At 33.3% G+C, this 19,659-nt stretch overlaps 1 protein-coding gene across 1 annotated transcript in view; it reads left to right on the top strand.

The window, feature by feature from the left end:
• Positions 1–19,659, top strand: part of LOC117171585 (polyadenylate-binding protein 2-B-like) — a 113,553-nt gene that overhangs the window by 24,827 nt on the left and 69,067 nt on the right. The window contains exon 2 of the mRNA XM_033359029.1: positions 9,078–9,214. Coding sequence (XP_033214920.1) covers positions 9,080–9,214 — 135 coding nt within the window. The 5' untranslated portion in view covers positions 9,078–9,079. The remainder of the gene's footprint in view (positions 1–9,077; positions 9,215–19,659) is intronic.

Below are 19,659 nucleotides of genomic sequence, written 5' to 3'. Positions count from 1 at the left end.
AGAGGGAGCTCTTCTTAATATTTTGACACCAAAATCATGTCGATACACCTTACCGACTGCGAGTAAAGCCACCCACGCTTTAACTTGACAGACTGTAGTAGTTAAGGGTGACGGTTTGATTATGAATGAAGGAGCAAGGCAGCATCTCAGGGATAAAGGATTTGTATCTCCCAAGTTGTTGTGAGTTAGAATGAAAGTGAAAATCAGACAATTATTTGTCATAGCGTGCTATTCCCCAACTGATGGTGAAAGGAGTGAAGTAATAGACGCCTTCTGGGACAATTTAAATGATACTGTAGGTACTTGCGATTCATTAATGAGTGAAAGATAGGCGTATAAATGAGGGTAAGAAAGTTATCGGTAGAGTGGGATACATTATCAAAAATAAAAATAAGTTTGGTAAAGTTAAAATGTTGGTACATAATTCGATACTTACAACCACTGTGCTGCATGGAAGCGAGACCTGAACATGCCAAGAGCAAGATAAGCGTAAAATTAACGCAGTTGGCATTCAATACTTGCGCGTGGTTTGCGGTAAACGCGAATTGATAAAGTTAGTAACGTAAGAATCCTCAAAGAATTCCGTATAGATAAAACACTATTTGACAGGTATGAAAGGAATTTATTAAGATGATTTGGGTATATTGAGAGAATGAAATATGAACGACTGATTAAAAAAGGATATCAAGGTTAAGTTAATGGCAGCGTACCCGGAGGCAAACCGAGAAAAGAATTGTTAGGATGTATGAATGTAATCCTAATTCAAAGAGACATATGAAGCCTTAGAGTCACAATAGCTTGCATGAGAAAATGCGTGAACGTGAAGGAAGTTGAAGAGGTATGCCAGGAAAGAAAATTGTGACAATAAATAGTGTTTTAGAAAAGCTTAAGAAAAGCTTATAAAGGGTGCCAGCTGAGTGTTTGACGCTTGAACTCTGCTTCACTCGAACTTTAAAGATGCGAGAAAATCGGGAACCCCAAAGATACAATCGTGAAAGGAGCTGCCACGCCTGCGACGTTTAGACTTCGAGGGTAATGCGTAAGAACGTACACAGGCCTACTACGCGCGCGCGCACGTCGAGTTCAAGGCAGCGCGCACTCGCGCGGGCTGTAGTTGACTTGCTTCCTATGGTCAGAATTGACGCGGTGCCTAGCCAAAAGGTATTCCTCTCTCTCTCTTCTCCCACCACTTGACTGGCGGACCTAAAATGAGAGGAGTAGGGGCAGTTCAAAAAGGAGGCAATTGCCTTAAAATTTGAAACCATCAATAACTCTTTTCTGCTTGTTGACAAAAAAGTGACTTCTTATGTGGGAGTACTTTCTTATTTAGCTTTTGAATGCACAAAATGTACTGGTAAGACTTTCAGTCCTAAAGTAATTTACGTAGATTTTAAAATCGATATCTATACAGCTATCCGCACAGTATTTAACGATTCCATCCCTATTAAAAGTTGTTGATTTCATTTAGGTCAATATTGGTGGTGGGAAATTCAAGAACTCGGATTGAGCAATGAATATAAAATCGCAAAATCAGAAATCAGTTCTTTTTTGAGAATCTTTTTTGGTCTTGCTTTTTTAGACTTATCCGAACTTGAAACATTTTTTAATGAAGAAATAAAGCCAGTTCAACCATCAGACGATACAGTTAACAAGTTTTATAATTATGTTTTCAAAAATTATATTTCAAGTAATACCAGTTTTCCACCCAAATTTTTGGCTAAATTTTCTTCCAAAACAACGCGTACAACGCATGGTTGTGAAGCATATCATTCGAAATTGAGCGCAATGTTTAACTGTTCCCATTCAAATATTTTCAATTTTAGAGCAGCTTTAAAAGAAGTTAAAGCCTCAGCTTATTTAAAAATGAGAAGCACTGGTCAAACGAGGCAAGACATTTAAGAAAAAGAACAATTTCTTATTGATGCAATGTTATCTTTGCAAGTAGGTTTCATAACTAGGCTGGAATTCATTCGTGAAGTCTCCTGCAAATTTTTACCCGTATAGGTTTAAGAATAAGATACGGAAAATAGCAAGATATTTTAATATTTTTTATGTGACAATGGCTATTTTTAGTATTCTGGAAATTCCAGTTTTAGCACAAAGTGTAATAAATAGCTCATGCAATAGGAAATATGTGAAATTTGTGTATTTATTTCAATTTCCGGCTTTTTCCTAGCTTGAAGATTATAATTATTAACTTAATATTATTGAATGTTTATTATTGACAATACATACTTCCCTACATTTTTTTAACACGCCAGCATCGTAAGTATAAATTACTATAGTAGAGAACGCTGCCAGTCCCAAGCGTGGAAAACGTGCGAAGGGAAAATTAGGGAAGTAAAAATTGAAGGAATACGAGTGAAGCGGCGAGTGGTGAGGGAAAGAAGGGACGGAGGGCGAGGACGCAAATCAGCGAGGCATCCCGTCGATTCTGACCATAGGACGCAAGTCACCGGCAGCGCTCGCCGCGCGCCTGATTCTCAAGTAGGGCAGGGAAGAGGGGTAAAAATTTAGCTCGCTCCTTTGAAGTCGAGACACTCATATCTTTAGAGTTCGTATCTTTGAAATTCGAGTGCATTTATATAAAGAACCCGGCTCACAGAGTGAGTCATGGTAACCAACCGCAAACAGCAGAGACCTCTATATAGCGTCTAAATCTTTAAAACGTTTACCAACTTCCGAACGGCCATGTGTCCAAACGTTTAAACGATTAACAAAAATCGATTCTTTGCTGGTCAAACGCTATTCTTTCGGTTAAAGATGTACGCTACGTAAATCAAACTTGAAAGTTGCCTATCTTTAAAATGATTTATAAAATCAACAAATAATATCTTTCATTAATTTCTGTAAATCTTTATGGAGGCTTCTAAGCACACTTCAGAAAAAAAATAATGTAGGCTAAAATTGTTCATTTAACAATAGTTATTTAAAGGTTCAGTTTTTCCTTCTCTGTAGTGAAAAGTTACAATTTTTATTTAATCCTAATGATCAAGGTGTCATTTTATTCTTCGAAGGATGGTCTAAATTTCTATTTGGGTTGATTTTATTTAAAAAAAAGAATTGAGAAATCATACAGTCTTTATTGTTATAAGCAATCATAGTTTAAATTTTCATTAACAACACCTAAATAGAATTGTAGAGAATCCTTCAAAGAATAAAATGAGACCTAGATCATTAGGATCAAATAAAAATTGTAACTTTTCCCTAAAGAGAAAGGAAAAAGTAAACCTTTAAATAACTACTATTAAATAAACCATTTTAACCTTAATTATTTTTTTCTCACTTTTGCTTAGAAGCCTCCATCAAGATTTACAGAAATTAATAATAGAACTTTTTGGTCGGTTTTATAAATCATTTTAAAGATAGGCAACTTTTGAGATTGATTGTACGTAGTATACATCCTTAAATTCAACAAAGGACATAAAGTTCTGCCATACTGACGTCTCTTAAAGGTTAACTCAGGTTATATTATTTCAAACCTGAGTCTCACGCCTTTGTTGATACTCTTTGACACTTTTTTTTAACGGTGAAACTATTTTGCTACTATTTTTAAGAAATGCAACGAATTTTGACTGTTTTTTGTAAGTGCCAAGGAATTTCAAAGATTTCAAGGACTTTTAAGCTTTATTTGTTTACAGAGGATTTCAAATTTTTTAAAATTATACCGGATCTACTAAAACCACATTCGGACATTAACTTGTTTTTGATATAAGCAGTAAGCATTATATATAAGCAGTTTTTGATATAAGTTTGATTTGAACGCAATACTAAATGTGTCAGTGATGCAAACTCTTGCGTATTATGCAGTTTTGGCACCTGTTATAAGGTTGGCCTGCCGAACTATGCTAATAAATTCAGTCTTTGTCCCAGGAAGGACATGCGATCCACCATAGAAAATCACTTTGGATATCAGCAAAGTAAGGAGCAAATTTGGTCGATCGACTTAATATAAGGAAGGAAAAGGGTCCAGAAAGCTAATACACCGTGTTTCTGAAGTTTTCCACCCTCGGAACATCGAAATATTGACACCAGCAATATTGGATGAGATTATAGACTTCCAATGGCACAGACTTGATATTCTTACTGCTCGACTAACGTCACAGATTCAGATGTTGCAGCAGTTCTGAAAAGGTCCAGTAATTTGAAAGCTCTAGGTTCGGATATGGTGGACAATTTCTGGTGCAAGTACCTGACGAGTGTGTATCCTGCGTTGACAAGAAGTTTTCAGAGGATCATCGAACACCTAGATCTGATACCATGTTTTATGCTCAAGGGTGCTAAGTATATGTGAGTGATAGCCTGTCTTCCAAAAATTTATAAACGCCTTATAGCTATCAGTGCAGATAAGGTATATCCTCACTGCCTGTGATGATGCTTTGTGGTATAAGAATCCAGTATTTTAATCATGGACAACCAATGATAACCAGATCAACACTCATTAGGACAGGTGTCTTACAAGGAGACTCCTTCAGTACATTATGGTTCTGTTTAACGTTAATTCCATTTAGCAACACACTAAATAGCATATCTCATTTGTTCAACATACATGAAAGTGATGATCGTCATCGATTGACCTATCTTCTATACATGGATGACCTGAAGGTGTACGCTGGTACAAACAAGAAACTGCATCAGGTCTTTGATGTGAGATAACAGTTTTCCAATGATATCCGTATGAATTTCGAACTAGATAAATGCAGAACAGTGCATTTAATCAAAGGATAATTAAGGGACACAGCTAGAGAACGAGGACGAGAATGACTAGTGATGCCGTCGAGCGATATTTCCCGATATCGAAATGATCCCGACTCGATCCCAGACTCCGGTATCGGGTTTGGATCGTGTTGGTTTTAGCTCGACTTGACTTTGATCGGGAAGTTGATATATTGGCTCGGGATCAGGTTGGGTTTTCGAGACTCCTTCCGCAGATGTGCTCTTCTCACTCGAACCAAGCGGAGAGGGAAATTTGTCAATGGGTTGACGTCACTCGTTTCCCCGTGACTCCTCCAACGCCTAGTTAAACCGGTTATGGCTAGAGTGAAAATGCTGAAATATATTTTCCCCATAGATAGTGGAAGATTTGTACTTTAGCTTAGAATTAAATAATTTTAAACATCGAAATGCGATTATGCCGATTATAGAAACTATTTTCAAACTTCATGCAATTTTTAAATGTTTTTAATGAAAGAGAATATATTTCCTATTATTTGGCAATATTGCGCTGTTTATTTAAAAGAAGCCGATATGAATCAGATATTGAAAACTTAACAACTTACAGCTCAATTGTTGTAAATAGGTTGCATTCTACTGATTCTTCAAAATTTCAGAGTGCAAATTTTTGGAAAAATACTAACTACGGAAGAAAAATATTGATAAACAAGCGATGTTGTTGGGAGACTCTTGAATTTTCAACCAAGAAAGATGAATTTTCTACCACAACTAATAAATTTGCAATTCAAAAGATTAATTTTTTACAAAATAGTAAAATTTTCTACTAATTATGTGAATTTTAAAGAATTTAGTTAAACTTTCCTTCCTACAGTTGCATTTACAATCCAAATATGTACGATAAATTCAAAATAAAAACTTCAATTTATTCAGTGACATCTTATTGGTTAAATTTCTCCAAGCAAAAACTTCAATAGTTGAATTTTTAATTAAAAATAGAATGATTAAATTGTTACTTAAAAACACTCATGTTTAATCTAAAAAAAGAGTTTTCAACAAAATAGTTAAGCCCATCAACCAATCAATTGAAATTTTAACCAAGTAGTACAACATTTAATGGAGTACTTTAATTTTCTACATAAGAACTTAAGAAGACTCATGTTTCACCAAATACATGAATTTTTAGACAAAGAGGTAAATTTTCAAATGAAGAATATAAATTTCCATCCAGAAATGAAACAGTTGCATTTTTAATTAAAAAATTAATTTTTTACTACAAAAAGAACGAACTTAAAAAAAGAGTTGTATTTTTATTTCAAGAAATTACTTTTCAAATAAAATGATGAAACTTGAACTTCAATAATTGCATTTTTGATTATAAAGTAAATTTTCAACCAAGAAGAACTTTTTTTTGAAGCAATAGTTGAATTTGTAAAAAATAAAATGAACTTACAACAATTCACCTTAACTTTGAAACATGGAGTTGAATTTTCAACCAAGACACCTCGTGTTGCATCAAAAACAACAATTTTTCAGAAAAGATATGAAGTATCAAAAATAAAGTTAAATTCGTAACGAATGTTTATTCGAAAATAAAAAGTTCAGTATGTTAGAAACTTTATTATTAAACCAAAAACACAAGTCATGAAATGAATAGTTTCAATTTTCAAACAGAAAAATAAATTCTCATTCAATGATGTAGTTAAATTTTAAACTGAAATATGGTAGATAAGTTAACAACTAGAAATCTGTAGTTAACATTTCATTTGAAAAATATAATTATCAAACAACAAAACCTGTTTTCAAGAATATAGTTAAATTTTCAAACAAAGAATTAATTTCCAAACCAAGGTAGTTGAAATTTCAATTAAAGAAACTAATTTTTTCCTTGAATGATGACCCTTTAACTTGAATACTTGAATGTACCGTTATAAAAGACATTTCTGCCTCAAATCAACGGGTTTTCAACAAAATAAAATTTCTATCAATATTAATGTTATTTATAAGAATTATTTTCGAGGGAATAATTCATTGATTATTTTTCTCTTATCTTCGTTTTAAACAAAAAGATGCATTTTTAACAAGAAAGTTTAACTTTTAATAAAGGAGTTTTATTTCAACCAAATAGTCATCCTTTTGGTTGAAAATAAAACTAAAAGAAGAGAAATTTGCAGACAAGAAGATCAACTTTCAAAGAAGAATACCTTTTTACCAAAAAAATACTATTTTTTAACAAAGCACATGATTTTTGAACGAAATAATTAAATTTTAAATTGAAAAATATCGATTTCAACCGGAAATGGAATGGTTTAATTTTTTGTTTAAATAATTAATTTTCAACGAAACTGACAAATTTCTAACTAAAAATAATGAATCATAAACTGAAAAAGGTAATTTTCTACCAAGAAAAGAAGCTTTCTCAACAAATTACATGAATTATCAACTAAATACATAGTCGAATTTGTAAGTTACATTATCAATTTCCAACAAAATAGTTAAACTTCAAACTAAAAACATCAGCTATCATCGAAAAATGGAAGTTTTATTTTCAACCGAAAAGATGAATTTTGAACAAAAATTGTGAATATTTAACTGGAATGCTTAAATATTTAACCCAAAATACGAACTTAAAATAAAATCATGAATACTCAACCTGAATATGTACTTAAATTTTTTTTATATAATTTGTTCGTAAAATTAACAAATGTTAATGCATAACTAAATTTGTGAACATGATTATTTGAGCAAGATGAGATTAAAATACGATTTATTTTTGCTTGAAAACGCCCAAAATATGTTTTTTATATAATTTGTTCATAAAATGAAGAAATATTAGGGCATAACTAAAGTTGTAATTATGATTTGAGCAAGGTCAGTTAAAAAAACAATTTATTTTTGCTGGAACACGCCGAAATTTTGCATTTGTTTCTATAATTAGTTCGTAAAATTAACAAATGTTAATGCATAACTAAATTTTGAATATGATTTGAGCAAGGTCAGGTAAAAAGACGATTTATTTTTGCTGGAAAACGCCGAAAATGTGCATTTCTTCATGTACAATTTGGTAATAAAATAAAATATATTAATTCATAGCAATCTTTTTCCATTAAATGTCATTCGAAATATTATTTCAGCAAGGTTCGAAGAAAAAAACGATTTTTTTTGCTTGAAAAAGTATAAAATATGCATTGTTTCTATAATTTTTGCGTCAAATTAACAAATGCTCATGCGTAACTAAATTTGTGAATATGATTTGAGCAAGGTCCGAAGAAAAAAACGATTTATTTTTGCTTGAAAACGCCGAAAATGTGCATTTGTTTCTATAATTTGATCGTAAAATGAACAAACATTAATGCATAGCTAAATTTGTGAATATGATTTGCGCAAGGTCAGATGAAAAAACGATTTATTTTTGCTTGAAAACGATCAAAATGTGTTGTTTATATAATTTGTTCATAAAATGAACAAATATTAATGCATGACAAAATTGTTTCAGAATGTATAATTGCAATCAAATTACATGAAAAATCGGTTTCATTTTGTTTCAAACTCCTAAAATGTCATTTTGTTCATATATTTGGCTTATCAGATAAACAAATATCAACAGATAGTATAATCTTTACAGAAAATATAATCGGTGACATCCTTACAATAAGAGTAGAAGAAAAAAAGATTTTTTGCTGCCTATTAATTTCTGTGATGAACATTTGTTTATAAAATTTGTTTATAGAATAATTAATAACATTTAATTCTGAATTTTGATAGTCACGTATCATGTAAACAATAAAAGCAAGCAATTTTACACCAGGAATATACTTTAACAACAAATATTCTTAATGTAGATTATTCGTTATTAAAATCTGCTCATAACAGTTACCTTTGCAAGTCATCATTTTTTTCTTTTTTCTTATACCTCTTTGCATTGAAATTAAACTATCTGAAGTATAAAAACAATTTTTTCTACGGGAATAAAACATAAAAGGCAAAAATTCAATACTCTTCGCTATTTGCACTTATCCTTGTGTTACCACCCGGGTGCCCATCGGCCTGTATTTTGTTACATCACTTTGTTCCCTGAAGAGATAGGTTAAAGATAGGACAGATCGTTTGACAGAACTTTACAATCAGTTGGTGACAATTGGTGAATTTAAACGATAGAATATTATTTGGCCAGCCAAGAATCGATTTTGTGCCTGACTTTGAACAGTTAACCGTTTAAACGTTTGGCCACATGGCTAATTGACATTTGTTAAACTATTGAACGATTTAGAAGCCATTCTTTATTCCAAACCGCTAATTAAAAAGTGAAATTGGATACATTTTAATACAAGTTATAATTAATTATATATTTGTGCCCAGAGCATGTAGTATAGACGATAAAAAATCTGATTTGTTGCGTGTTTCAGAAATGTCTGAATCCGATTTATTATCTAATGAACAACTTGATGGCCTTGATGGGCTTGAGAACGGCCAAGATGGGGACGCTTTAATGCACAATGATTGTGTGAGACGTGACTTCACTGAAGCTAATATTGATGATCCCGTAAGTAGTAATAATATATTTTTTTAGTGTTATAATTGAATTATTTGTGGTTTATTAGACGTAACTATAATGTGCCTACTAATCAGTTGGGTATTCGATAAACCTGATAAACCAGTTAAAAATGCGGATTTGATACTGTAGGACTAAAACTTTATTTATCATTTCTTGTCTATGAGCCGCAGAGTGTGGGCTACAATGATGTCTTTATTTTTTAACAAATATACTACAGTACTTTCGAGTGGATTCTAAACAATTTATTTACTGCAAAAAGCAGGCAAAACTCTCTGAATACAAAACAATATATGAGACTATTATACAATATGTACGTGCGCTGATGCAGTTGAATACCGACTGAACTGGCGCTCGCTATCGCTCGCGTGAGTCTTATCAATCGTAATTAAAAGGGGCAGATTCTGGATTCTAGTATTGCAGTTCACGGTTTCTTCATGTCCATTTCATTCTTTAATAAGTTTAAGACTGAACTCAATGAAGCGTACATCTGGCACAGCTCCGGTGATAATTTGATGAAAATATTATCTTATTTCTTCATCACTATGTTTGATGGGGTTATCATTCAATTCGTTTTCTCTGATTATGCAGTCAAAACTCTCTAAAAAATTGTGGCTCTTTTTCACCCTTATTTATTTTCAGGTTGTAGAGTCGAGTTGTAATTGAAGCCTCTCCCTCCCCCCTCTCTCAAATTATTTGCTAATTTTACTTTTAACAGAGAGAAATGATTCGCTATTTCCTTTATTAGGTTATGTGTTGGAATCAGTGCTTAATCCCTATTGGTATAGGCGTGCCGTTCTTCTGCTTTATTAGTAACGATGCATAGTTACTAGATGTTTAGCTAATCATTTAGGCGAACTAAATGCATGCGAATTCGTAATTTGTGATTGAACACATGTTAGTTTATGTTCTAAAGAAGTTTTGTTCGGTAAGCCATTCACGGTCACGAGAAATTCCTGTGTTTTTGTCTTTCCAGAAGCAAAAGAAGGAACTTTGTGGAAATCACGTCTAAAATTTTAAATTCGAATGAAAATGTAGAAACTATTATAATAAGAAATGTCGCCAGTGTTTTCGAAAGTGTTTGCTACTAAATATAATTAAATTTGATATAAATTTACTATTTTAAATAACGCGTGCTGTTAAAAGTTGTATTAGGTATTCAAAGTCGTGACGTCGCATGGCAAAATGTCGCAGACCGAGGATCAAGCAATAATACCAATTGCATGGTATTATTGCTTTAATATGATATCGCGATATTAATTTTTGCTTTAGTAACTTTTATTTGTACACGGCTTCGCACGGCTACCCTCTCAAGATGCAGAATAAATTATTGCGCAACACCAAACATTTTATGCAAGTTTGGTAAAACATCTTAATTCTCGGCGCGTACAAATTTTCATAGAAATACATAGGAAATGATCTCGACTCGAGAAGAGTGCAAATTTCAAGCCATTTCGAGCGCCTCTAGCACTTGGATGGGTGACCATCTACGACGTACGACCGGGTTTTGTACTCGAATTTTGAAAACCCGGCTAAACTCGGGAGGTGGTTTTCTGCAGTTTTCCTCTCATCTGGCCAAATGTTTAGGCCACTGCGAGTAATTCGAATAAACTCGTATGTAACCGCATTGTAATTGAATTATACTACAATTCATGCAGTGATTTTAGGCCCACATTAGTAAAAGAAAAAATTTCAAATGCGCATACAATGTGAAGTTGAGAGACCTCTGTTTCAGCGAGGTTTTGAAAATAAAAAAGCATATTACAATAGGTAATAATAATACTGGTCATATGTTCGACTGAGTGATTAATCACAGTAAAATATATGGAGTAGTATGTTGCAAGAGAAAATGTACTACAGAAAATCTTCATAAAGCAAAATATACAACTGAAGAGATTATGAAATTACTGGAAGAAATTAATAAAAATAAACATTTACTCGATGTAATGAAAATGAAAGTTTTTACCCTTATACAGTTTTAATTTCTTTTTTAATTTTTAGTAAATATATAGTGCATACATTTTCTTATCAAAACTAATTTGTTTAAAATGTTCAAATATCTCAAAATCTAAAAAACAGTTGAGTTCTGAATTTTTGTATGAAATTTATTTGAACAATAAATCATTAGTGTAAATTTGCAAAGGGTCGTAGGAAAAAGTGGTTGGAAATACATTCTTTGTTGATTCCGTAAACAAATTAGGCCTACTCGTAAAAAAATGCCCAAACTCTTAATTTTCGCATGAAAGTAATTTAAATAATAAATCATGAAAATTTGATTATTATAATGAATCAGAAAGACATTCTTAGTTAAATTTGTACAAAAAACTGACCCTATTCGTTCAAAAATAGCCACATTCTGAATTTGTTATCAAAGTTCTTTAAATAATTAATAATTCTGATAAATTTAACAAATAACTTAAGAAAGAGTGATCGCAAAAACAATCTTAGTTAATTCTGTAAACAAATTGTGTTTATTAATTGAAAAATACCCATACCCTCAATATGCTTATCAATATTGTTTAAATGGTTAATAATTATTATAAATTTACAAAGTACGGTAGAAAATGATCACCGAAAGACATTCTAAGTTCACACCGTAAAAAATTATTGCCTGTTTCTTAAAAAATAGCCAAGCTATACAAATGTTGATAAACATTTTTTAAAGAATTAATAATAGTAAATTTTCAAAGCATCATAGAACAAAATAATCGGAAAGATATTCTTAGTTAATTATGTTAAAAAATGGAGCCTACTCGTAGAAAAAAAAAAACCAAATTCTTAATTTTTCAATTGAAATTGTTTCAATAATTAATAGTCCTTGTAAATTTACAAAGCAACTTAGAAAAAGTCATCGAATGGACCTTCTTAGTGAATTTTTTTAAAAATTGACTCGCATGATAAAGGCCAAACTTCTATTTTTTAATTAAACTTGTTTAAATAATTAATAGTTCTTGTAAATTTGTACAACAACATAGAAAAGAGTAATCCAATAGGCATTTTAGTTGACTCCGTAAACAAATTCACCCGTACAAAAAAGGGTAAACTCTTAATTTTTCAATTGAAATTCTTTAAATAATTAACAGTTCTTGTCGATTTGCAAAGCAACATAGAAAGCAGTCATCGGATAGGCATTCTTAGTTGACTCCGCAAACACATTGACTCTTAAAAAAAGAGCACTTTTAATTTTTGTATTAAAATTGTTGAAATAATTAATACATCTTGTAAATTTGCAAAGCAATATAGAAAAGGGTCATCTGATAGACATTCTTACTTGACTCCGTAAACAAATTGACTTGTAGAAAAAAGGGCAAACCCTTAATTTCGTAATCGAAATTGTTTGAATAATTAATAGTTCTTTAAAATTTGCAAAGCAAAATAGCAAAAAGCAATTGAAAAGACAGTCATAGTTGACTCCATTAAAAAATTAACTCGTAGAAAAACGGTTAACCTCTTAATTTTTTAATTGGAATTCTTTAAAGAATTAACAGTTCTTGTAAATTTGAAAAACAACATAGAAAAGGGTCATCCGATAGATATTCTTACTAGGCTTCGTAAAAAATTAACTCGTAGAAAAAAGGTTTAACTCTTATTTTCAAATTGAAATTCTTTGAATAATTAATAGTTCTTGTAAATATGAAAAGCAAAATAGCAAAAAGTCATTGAAAAGACATTCGTAGTTGACTCCATTAAAAAATTGACTCGTAGAAAAACAGTTAACCTCGTAATTTTTAAATTGAAATTCTTTAGATAATTAACAGTTCTTTTAAATTTGCAAAGCAACATAGAACAGAGAACACTTAAATAAATAGTGAATAAAAGTTACAAAAATAACATAAATATGTAATTTACAGCTAATTCTATTCATTTCATTTAAATGAAATGCAAGTGAAAATTGCACTATTCAAACTGCAGACTCGACTTGTATCTCTAGCATTTACCGCTGCCAAACGGATCACTCAGAAATCTGCCATGAACCTAAGAACTGATAAACTCAGCGTGACTGGCACGAGGTGTACCCCTCAATCGGTAAGAGGAGAACGTGAATAGCCAATACGACGCTGTAAATGCTTACTTGTTTACACAGTCAACATCCCCGTTACAGTCACTTTGGTGGAAATGCCTTGGCTTCATAATACGCAGATCTGTTTTTAACCTAAAAATGATTCTAGATCGCATTTCGGTGCACATGCATTGGCTTCATAATAGATTCCGCTGATCTCGATTCTAAAGAATAGGTGGCGAGTTTAAATCCAACCAATAGGTGAAGAGATAATGTGGCGTCAGATTTCGAGATATAATCGCAATCTCCTTTTTTTGATAGGATTAGAAAAAATATATTTTACACCATCCGTGTATTTGGACATTGACTTCAATTTTCAAAAGCTGTTTAATTTAATAATAATATCTCTGCATAACTAAAAAATTCTGATCTTAATTTTAATAAATCAAAGTTAGCAAATCTAGGGGTCTTCGGTTATATGGCAACACTGAGCTGAGCTTATACAATTATAAGATCGGGAAAACTCTTTGACATCGCAGCTTGCAATTGGAATGTTTATTAAAAATCTATTTGAGCGATCAAGATTCTTGCCACAGAAAGATAGTTTTTACTTGAATAATATATTTTATGCTTTCCCAACATTTTTGCAAAAGGGCTGAAATCATGCATCAACTTAAAATACGTAACGGATTATAGGCCCTTTCTAAGACCCCTCTTCCCCTCTGTAACAAACCGCCACATAATATTTCTACCAGCCTCCCTGTCTTATTTTACGTAATTTTTATTTATATTAAAAATTTTTCTTTAATTTAATCATTTATTTTAAACAAAGAAGTGTCTTTTCTACCATAAAAAATCATAACATCCTCCAGTCCTTTGATGGCGTTTTGTTTTGCAACTTTAGTAACATTCTTATTCGAATCCACATCATTTTCGGACGAATCCTCCAATTGATTCGTCCCATCTGTTAATATAATTTTTTTTTCTGAACTTGCAGTATTACAAAGGAATTTTTGTCTTGAATCAATCTCGCTTCATTATACAGTAATGAATTCATATAATTGGCACCAAATTGTCATAATGAATTTTAATGATAATAGTCAAGTTTAAAATAATTACGAATAAGTTTTGAAGTTTTTGTTGTAAATTGTTCAATTACATTAATTAGTGCATGAAAACAGATGACGCTGACAATAAAAAGCTCAATAGCGATGGCATTAATAGCTCTTCCTTGGCTTCTTCGTCGACCAACGTCTTTCGCTGGCATGAGGCTCTTTTTATGTCCCTTTAACTCCTTTTTCTCTTCGCTTGTTTTAGGTAGGTCACTATCGCTATAAATTGCTAGCAGACCCAAATCCACGGATCTGGCGTCGACCACCGGGACTTGAACGCGATCGGAATTGACGATGAGGTGTTTCCTCACTTGCTGTATATTGTTTTTATCAAAACACTCTATGAGTGGTTTGTTTTCGGGCTTTCTTAACCTAGTCTTCATCTTAGTCCGCCGAAATGACCTGTGGTACCACCGGTAATGGAGGATAGACGAAAAGATAAGACAAAAAAAATTAATACAAAAATCCAAATACAACAATGTTGTGCGGTCCATTCTTTAGAAACTGCAGAGCAACAAAGTTCCGTGTATGCATGACGCCACGCGTAGTGTGATTGCTGCTGTCGTAGGAAGGCAGCCGGTTTGAGCCAGGGAGTTTGTAGTTAGTGGCGAATATATATGGAAAACTATTCATATTTCCAAACCCATAATGCTAGACGTACAGTTTGGGACATTTGGGCACCTGAGCCGGGTGAAAAATTGGTAATTTCAAGTGGTAGTGTAAGAGTCAATTCTTTTGTAGGATCGACTATTGATATCCCAATTTTATTATTATTCTATCCCTAGACCGATAGCATGGACATAACACACTGCATGACTTGATAATAAGGCATGATGCGGCTATTTCCTTGCTCTTCGTCTACCCGCTCGGACACACATTTTAATTAAGATTATGCATTGTCAAACACAATTTTGAAGGCAGTGTTTTATCCACATGTAATCGGTCTGGCGATTTAATTATAATAAACTTGAATAGTTTTTTAATTTTAGTATAATATTTTAGTTTTTGAAAGTAGTATAATAGACTTGAATACCCGACCCTCGAAGAAAAAGACTCTTATACGATCACTTGAAATTTCAAAGTTTTTACCTGGCTCAGGTAACCAAACACCCCATACAGGGCATCTGGAATTTATGGGTTTCAAAAGATGGGTGTTTTGCCAGATATATTCTCCACTAATTAAGACTTATACCCCCACGGGGCGAAAAACGTTACCAACTCTTAGACAATTCGCGGCAATTCACTTCAACTGGTCCGTCAACACTGTTCCTCATAACATTGTACAAACATTGATAGCCCTAAAAAAGTATCTAGAGGTGAAATCTTAATTTCTAACTGTGTCCTTTACCGTGTAAGGTCATCCGCGACTAGAGACCAACATCCAAGGAGCAGTGTTGTGTGAAGTTTCTTGCGTAATTTTTTCGCTTTTGCTCACCTTCTAGGATAGAAGGATCATGAGTGGACGACGAATACGTTCCGGTTGCGTCGGGATTGGTTGCTTCAAGGAACCATGATCGTAGCTTCTGGAGCCTACAACTTCTCAAATAATAATACAAGTTAGAGGTCAGGGGTTCGATATCTGAGCCGGTACCTCTGAAATTTTTCTATGTCCTTTACCGACGTTACTTAAAGATACAAGTTTTATGAGAGGTTCTAAATGTGGACTGGTTAATTACCTCATAGCTTCAAAAATAAATGTAGGTCAGGGATTAAGTAAAAGGTCTGAAGTGTGTCTTACTACTGTTGTGGGAAGAATGACTAGATGCTTCGTGGAAAGATGAATTTCGCATATTTGTAAACAAGGAGAAGCGAGAGTATTTGAGAATGTTAAATATTACAGTTCTTAGCAATGACGAGTGAATTAGGCTAGCAAATAAATGTAGGGATACAAATACAAAATCAAAAAGACAATTTTAAGAAAGCAAGTATAAAATCAAAGCGGAAGAAGATAAGAAAATGCAGAATGATTTTGCAGAAATTAATAAACTATTTGAGAAATTGATTAAGAAGATTAGAAAATAAAGTAATCGGAATGAAGAATACTGATTGTGAAATGACATGTAATACGGATAAAGGGGAAGACTGCAAGAGTGACTTACAAGAAATTGCATGGAGGTAAAATTATTAAACGCAAGAATGGTGGCATAGAAGAGAATGCGTTAGAAAATCCCGTTGAATGTGGCGAAATAGAAATTTACCCCTTGAGATTAAGGTTATATTTAAGAATTTAAAGAACGGTAATGCTGCTGGTGTGGATGGCATTACCGCTGAAATGCTTAAGAGCGGTGACGAGTATTTGTCTCAGAGACTGAGTGAGTTAATGAATATATGAATGGGGAGTTTCCAAATGATTTGAGAAAGGCGATTATCGTCCCACTCTACAAGCGAAAGGGTGGTAAAGGTAACTGCCCTAATTATAGAGCTATCAGCTTAGTACATAAATTATGCAAAACAGCAGATAGAAAAACGTTTGAGATTAGACCAGAAAGTCTTCTGTGTATTTTTTAATCTGGAAAACGCCATTGATAGGGTGAATAGAATCAAAGTTTAAAAAGTTTTGAAAGAATATAGAGTCGATGGTCAGTTTCTAAAAGAAATAAAAGCAATACATGAAGGTAGTCATGTGGGTAAAAGGGTAAGTTGGCAACTGAGTGATTGTGTTAATATTAGGTAGGGTGTTCGAAAAAGGTGCCTGATGTACTCTTGGTTATTCAATATATACATGGACTAATGTGTACGAAGAAGGTGTTGACCTCGGGATTGTGAAGGTGCTTGGTTGCCATTTGCAGATTATGAGGTTATTACGTCAGAATAAGTTAAACGTTTATCGAAACAAGGGTATTTTGATGAAGTGAATGGCAGCATAAAAACAGCATAAAAACATGCATGTATGTAGCGGGCGCAAAAGATGTATGTCAGGAGAGGGATATGTGGAGGAAAATTGTTTTGAAGACATATGTGACGAAGAATGTCAGTGGAGTTACAGGCGCATGATATGAAAGATCTTGGATACTCATGGACCCTTGTTAAGAGCTTTGCTTATTAAAAGTGATTGGGGTAAAATGTAACGATGTTCATGTGGGATTATTATTCTGTTTTTACGTTTTTGTGGGAACTGTGACGTATGATGTCTTTGCGAAGCTTTCCATGTAGGGTGTTTGCTAGAGAGATTGATCAGCGATTAGTGTCGGCGTGATGTTTTGAAACTCATTTCCTCTAATCTACCCTTACCACACTAATTTCTTTGTCCCGGGTAGTAGAAGAATTATATTGGAAGCGTGCATTAATAATGAGGGTTTTCTAGGAGATGGCGTTACTTTTACTATATCCCATCGTGGAATGTTGTTACTGTATGTGACGTGCCGCGAAGAAAGGGACTTGTGGGTTACAAAAATCGATTTTCAGGTTTTTGATGCAATTGATAGTTTTAGAATCGCTCTTTCGTATTAAAAAAGAATACAAATTTCATCTGCAAAATTAAAACTGTTATTAAGGTTTAAAGTGAGGTCTGAAACGCTTATTTCGATACGTGCGGATGGCCCGAGAAATCCAGTCCCACCACTTTCGATACACTTTCGTGTGACTCAAAAGCTCATCTGCCACGTTGAACGCGGAAGAAGAAAATGTCAATGAAGGGGATAGATTCCGGAGATTGTCCCCACTCTCTGAGTGTCTGTCTTCGACCGTTTATTTAATCGCTTCTACTGAAAAATGTGCCTGTTAACCCTACGTTCCCTTTCCTTGCGGCTCGTCACATATAAATGTCAAAGCCCCATCATGTCATAGTTTTTGTAGCTTTAAAGATTTCGGCTTACGTACCAACAAAGCAGCATTTGCGGGAGGTTTTACTTTCCTTTTTTAACTCGAAGAAAAGTGCTGCTGGAAGGCATCGATTTCTTTTGGAAGCTTCCGGGGATCATAATCCATCGATTAAAGAGTGTGAGTACTGGTTTCGAACATTTTTAAGTTGTGAGTTTGACATGGAGGACCAAGAACCTCCAGACCATCCAAAAAAGATCGAGGTTGAGGAATTGGAGAGGTGACTCGGCGAAGACCCGTGTCAAATGCAAGATAAGCTTGCAGAATTATTGGGATTTGATCGCCCAACCATTTCTAGACGCTCACATGCACTGAGAATGCCCCAAAAGTAAGGAAATTGGTTGCCGTGCGAACTGAGGCATAATACGTGTAAAGGAGATTTTTCATTTTTGAACAGTTATTCCAACGGCAAAATCGGAAAGGTTTTCTGAATTGCATTGTCACTGGCGGTGAGAAGTGGATTCGCTATGATAACCCTAAGCGTAGGAAATCGCGGGTTAAGCTCGGGCAACCCTCAATATCAAAACAGAATATTCAGGGATCCAAGCTCTTGCTCTGTCTTTGGTGTGATCAACAGGCTCTAGTATACTATCAGCTGCTCCAACTTAACGAAACCATCATGGGCGACCTTTATCGAAGACGATTAATATGATTGAGCCGAGCATTAAAGGAAAAATAACCGCGATACGAGAAGAGACACGATAAAGTACAACGCTCGGCCCCCCGTTGCAAAACTTGTTAAAAGGAAACCTTAAATGGAAATTCCTAACCCACCCTCCTTATTCTCCATACATCGTGCCGTCTGATTACCACCTCTTCAGATCCTAGATTCATGGTCTGCGTGGGCAACGATTCTCTTTTTAGGAAGATGCCAAAAATTGGGTCGATTTGTGCATAGCATCATAAAAAAGTGGGTTTTCCGACGTAGTATCGGTATGCTGTCAGAAAGATAGCAGAAAGTAGTGGCTAGATCTACAATACTTTTGATACTTAGCTGGTAACCATTTTTTTAAATAAACCCGCAATTTTAGTAAATATTTACTAAAAGATGTTAGATTTATTTTATAATTGTAGGGAATAATATTTTACCACTGTTTCTAGTTTACAAAGCAAGAAATGCAAATTTGTTAATTTGAGAATTCCTAACTTAAATCAGGTACATTCAGGACTTAATAATACGAAGTTGAAAGAATTTGTAATTACACAATTTTTAATTTACAACTATTTAAATTAATTCATTTAAATTTGAATCATTTTTCATATCAAGGCCAAAAGTGTTCAAAGTTTAATTATTTATTTACATTATTAATAATAAATCTAATTAGAAATCCTTTCCAATTCATAAGAATCCAAATGGAAATTTTTTTTATTTTTTCAGATTTGAGAAACAAAAGTTTCTTTTTTATATAGTTAACTGAGTAATTATATAAAATTTGCGTTCTTGGTATGAACCATGGTATCAATTAAGGAATTGATAGTCAAAGCTGTAGATAGATAATTATTAT

Source organism: Belonocnema kinseyi, chromosome 4, assembly GCF_010883055.1.
Source record: "Belonocnema kinseyi isolate 2016_QV_RU_SX_M_011 chromosome 4, B_treatae_v1, whole genome shotgun sequence".
NCBI classification, from domain to species: domain Eukaryota; kingdom Metazoa; phylum Arthropoda; class Insecta; order Hymenoptera; family Cynipidae; genus Belonocnema; species Belonocnema kinseyi.
Note: the sequence above shows the minus strand (reverse complement) of the source record. Positions and strands in the feature narration are given on the sequence as shown.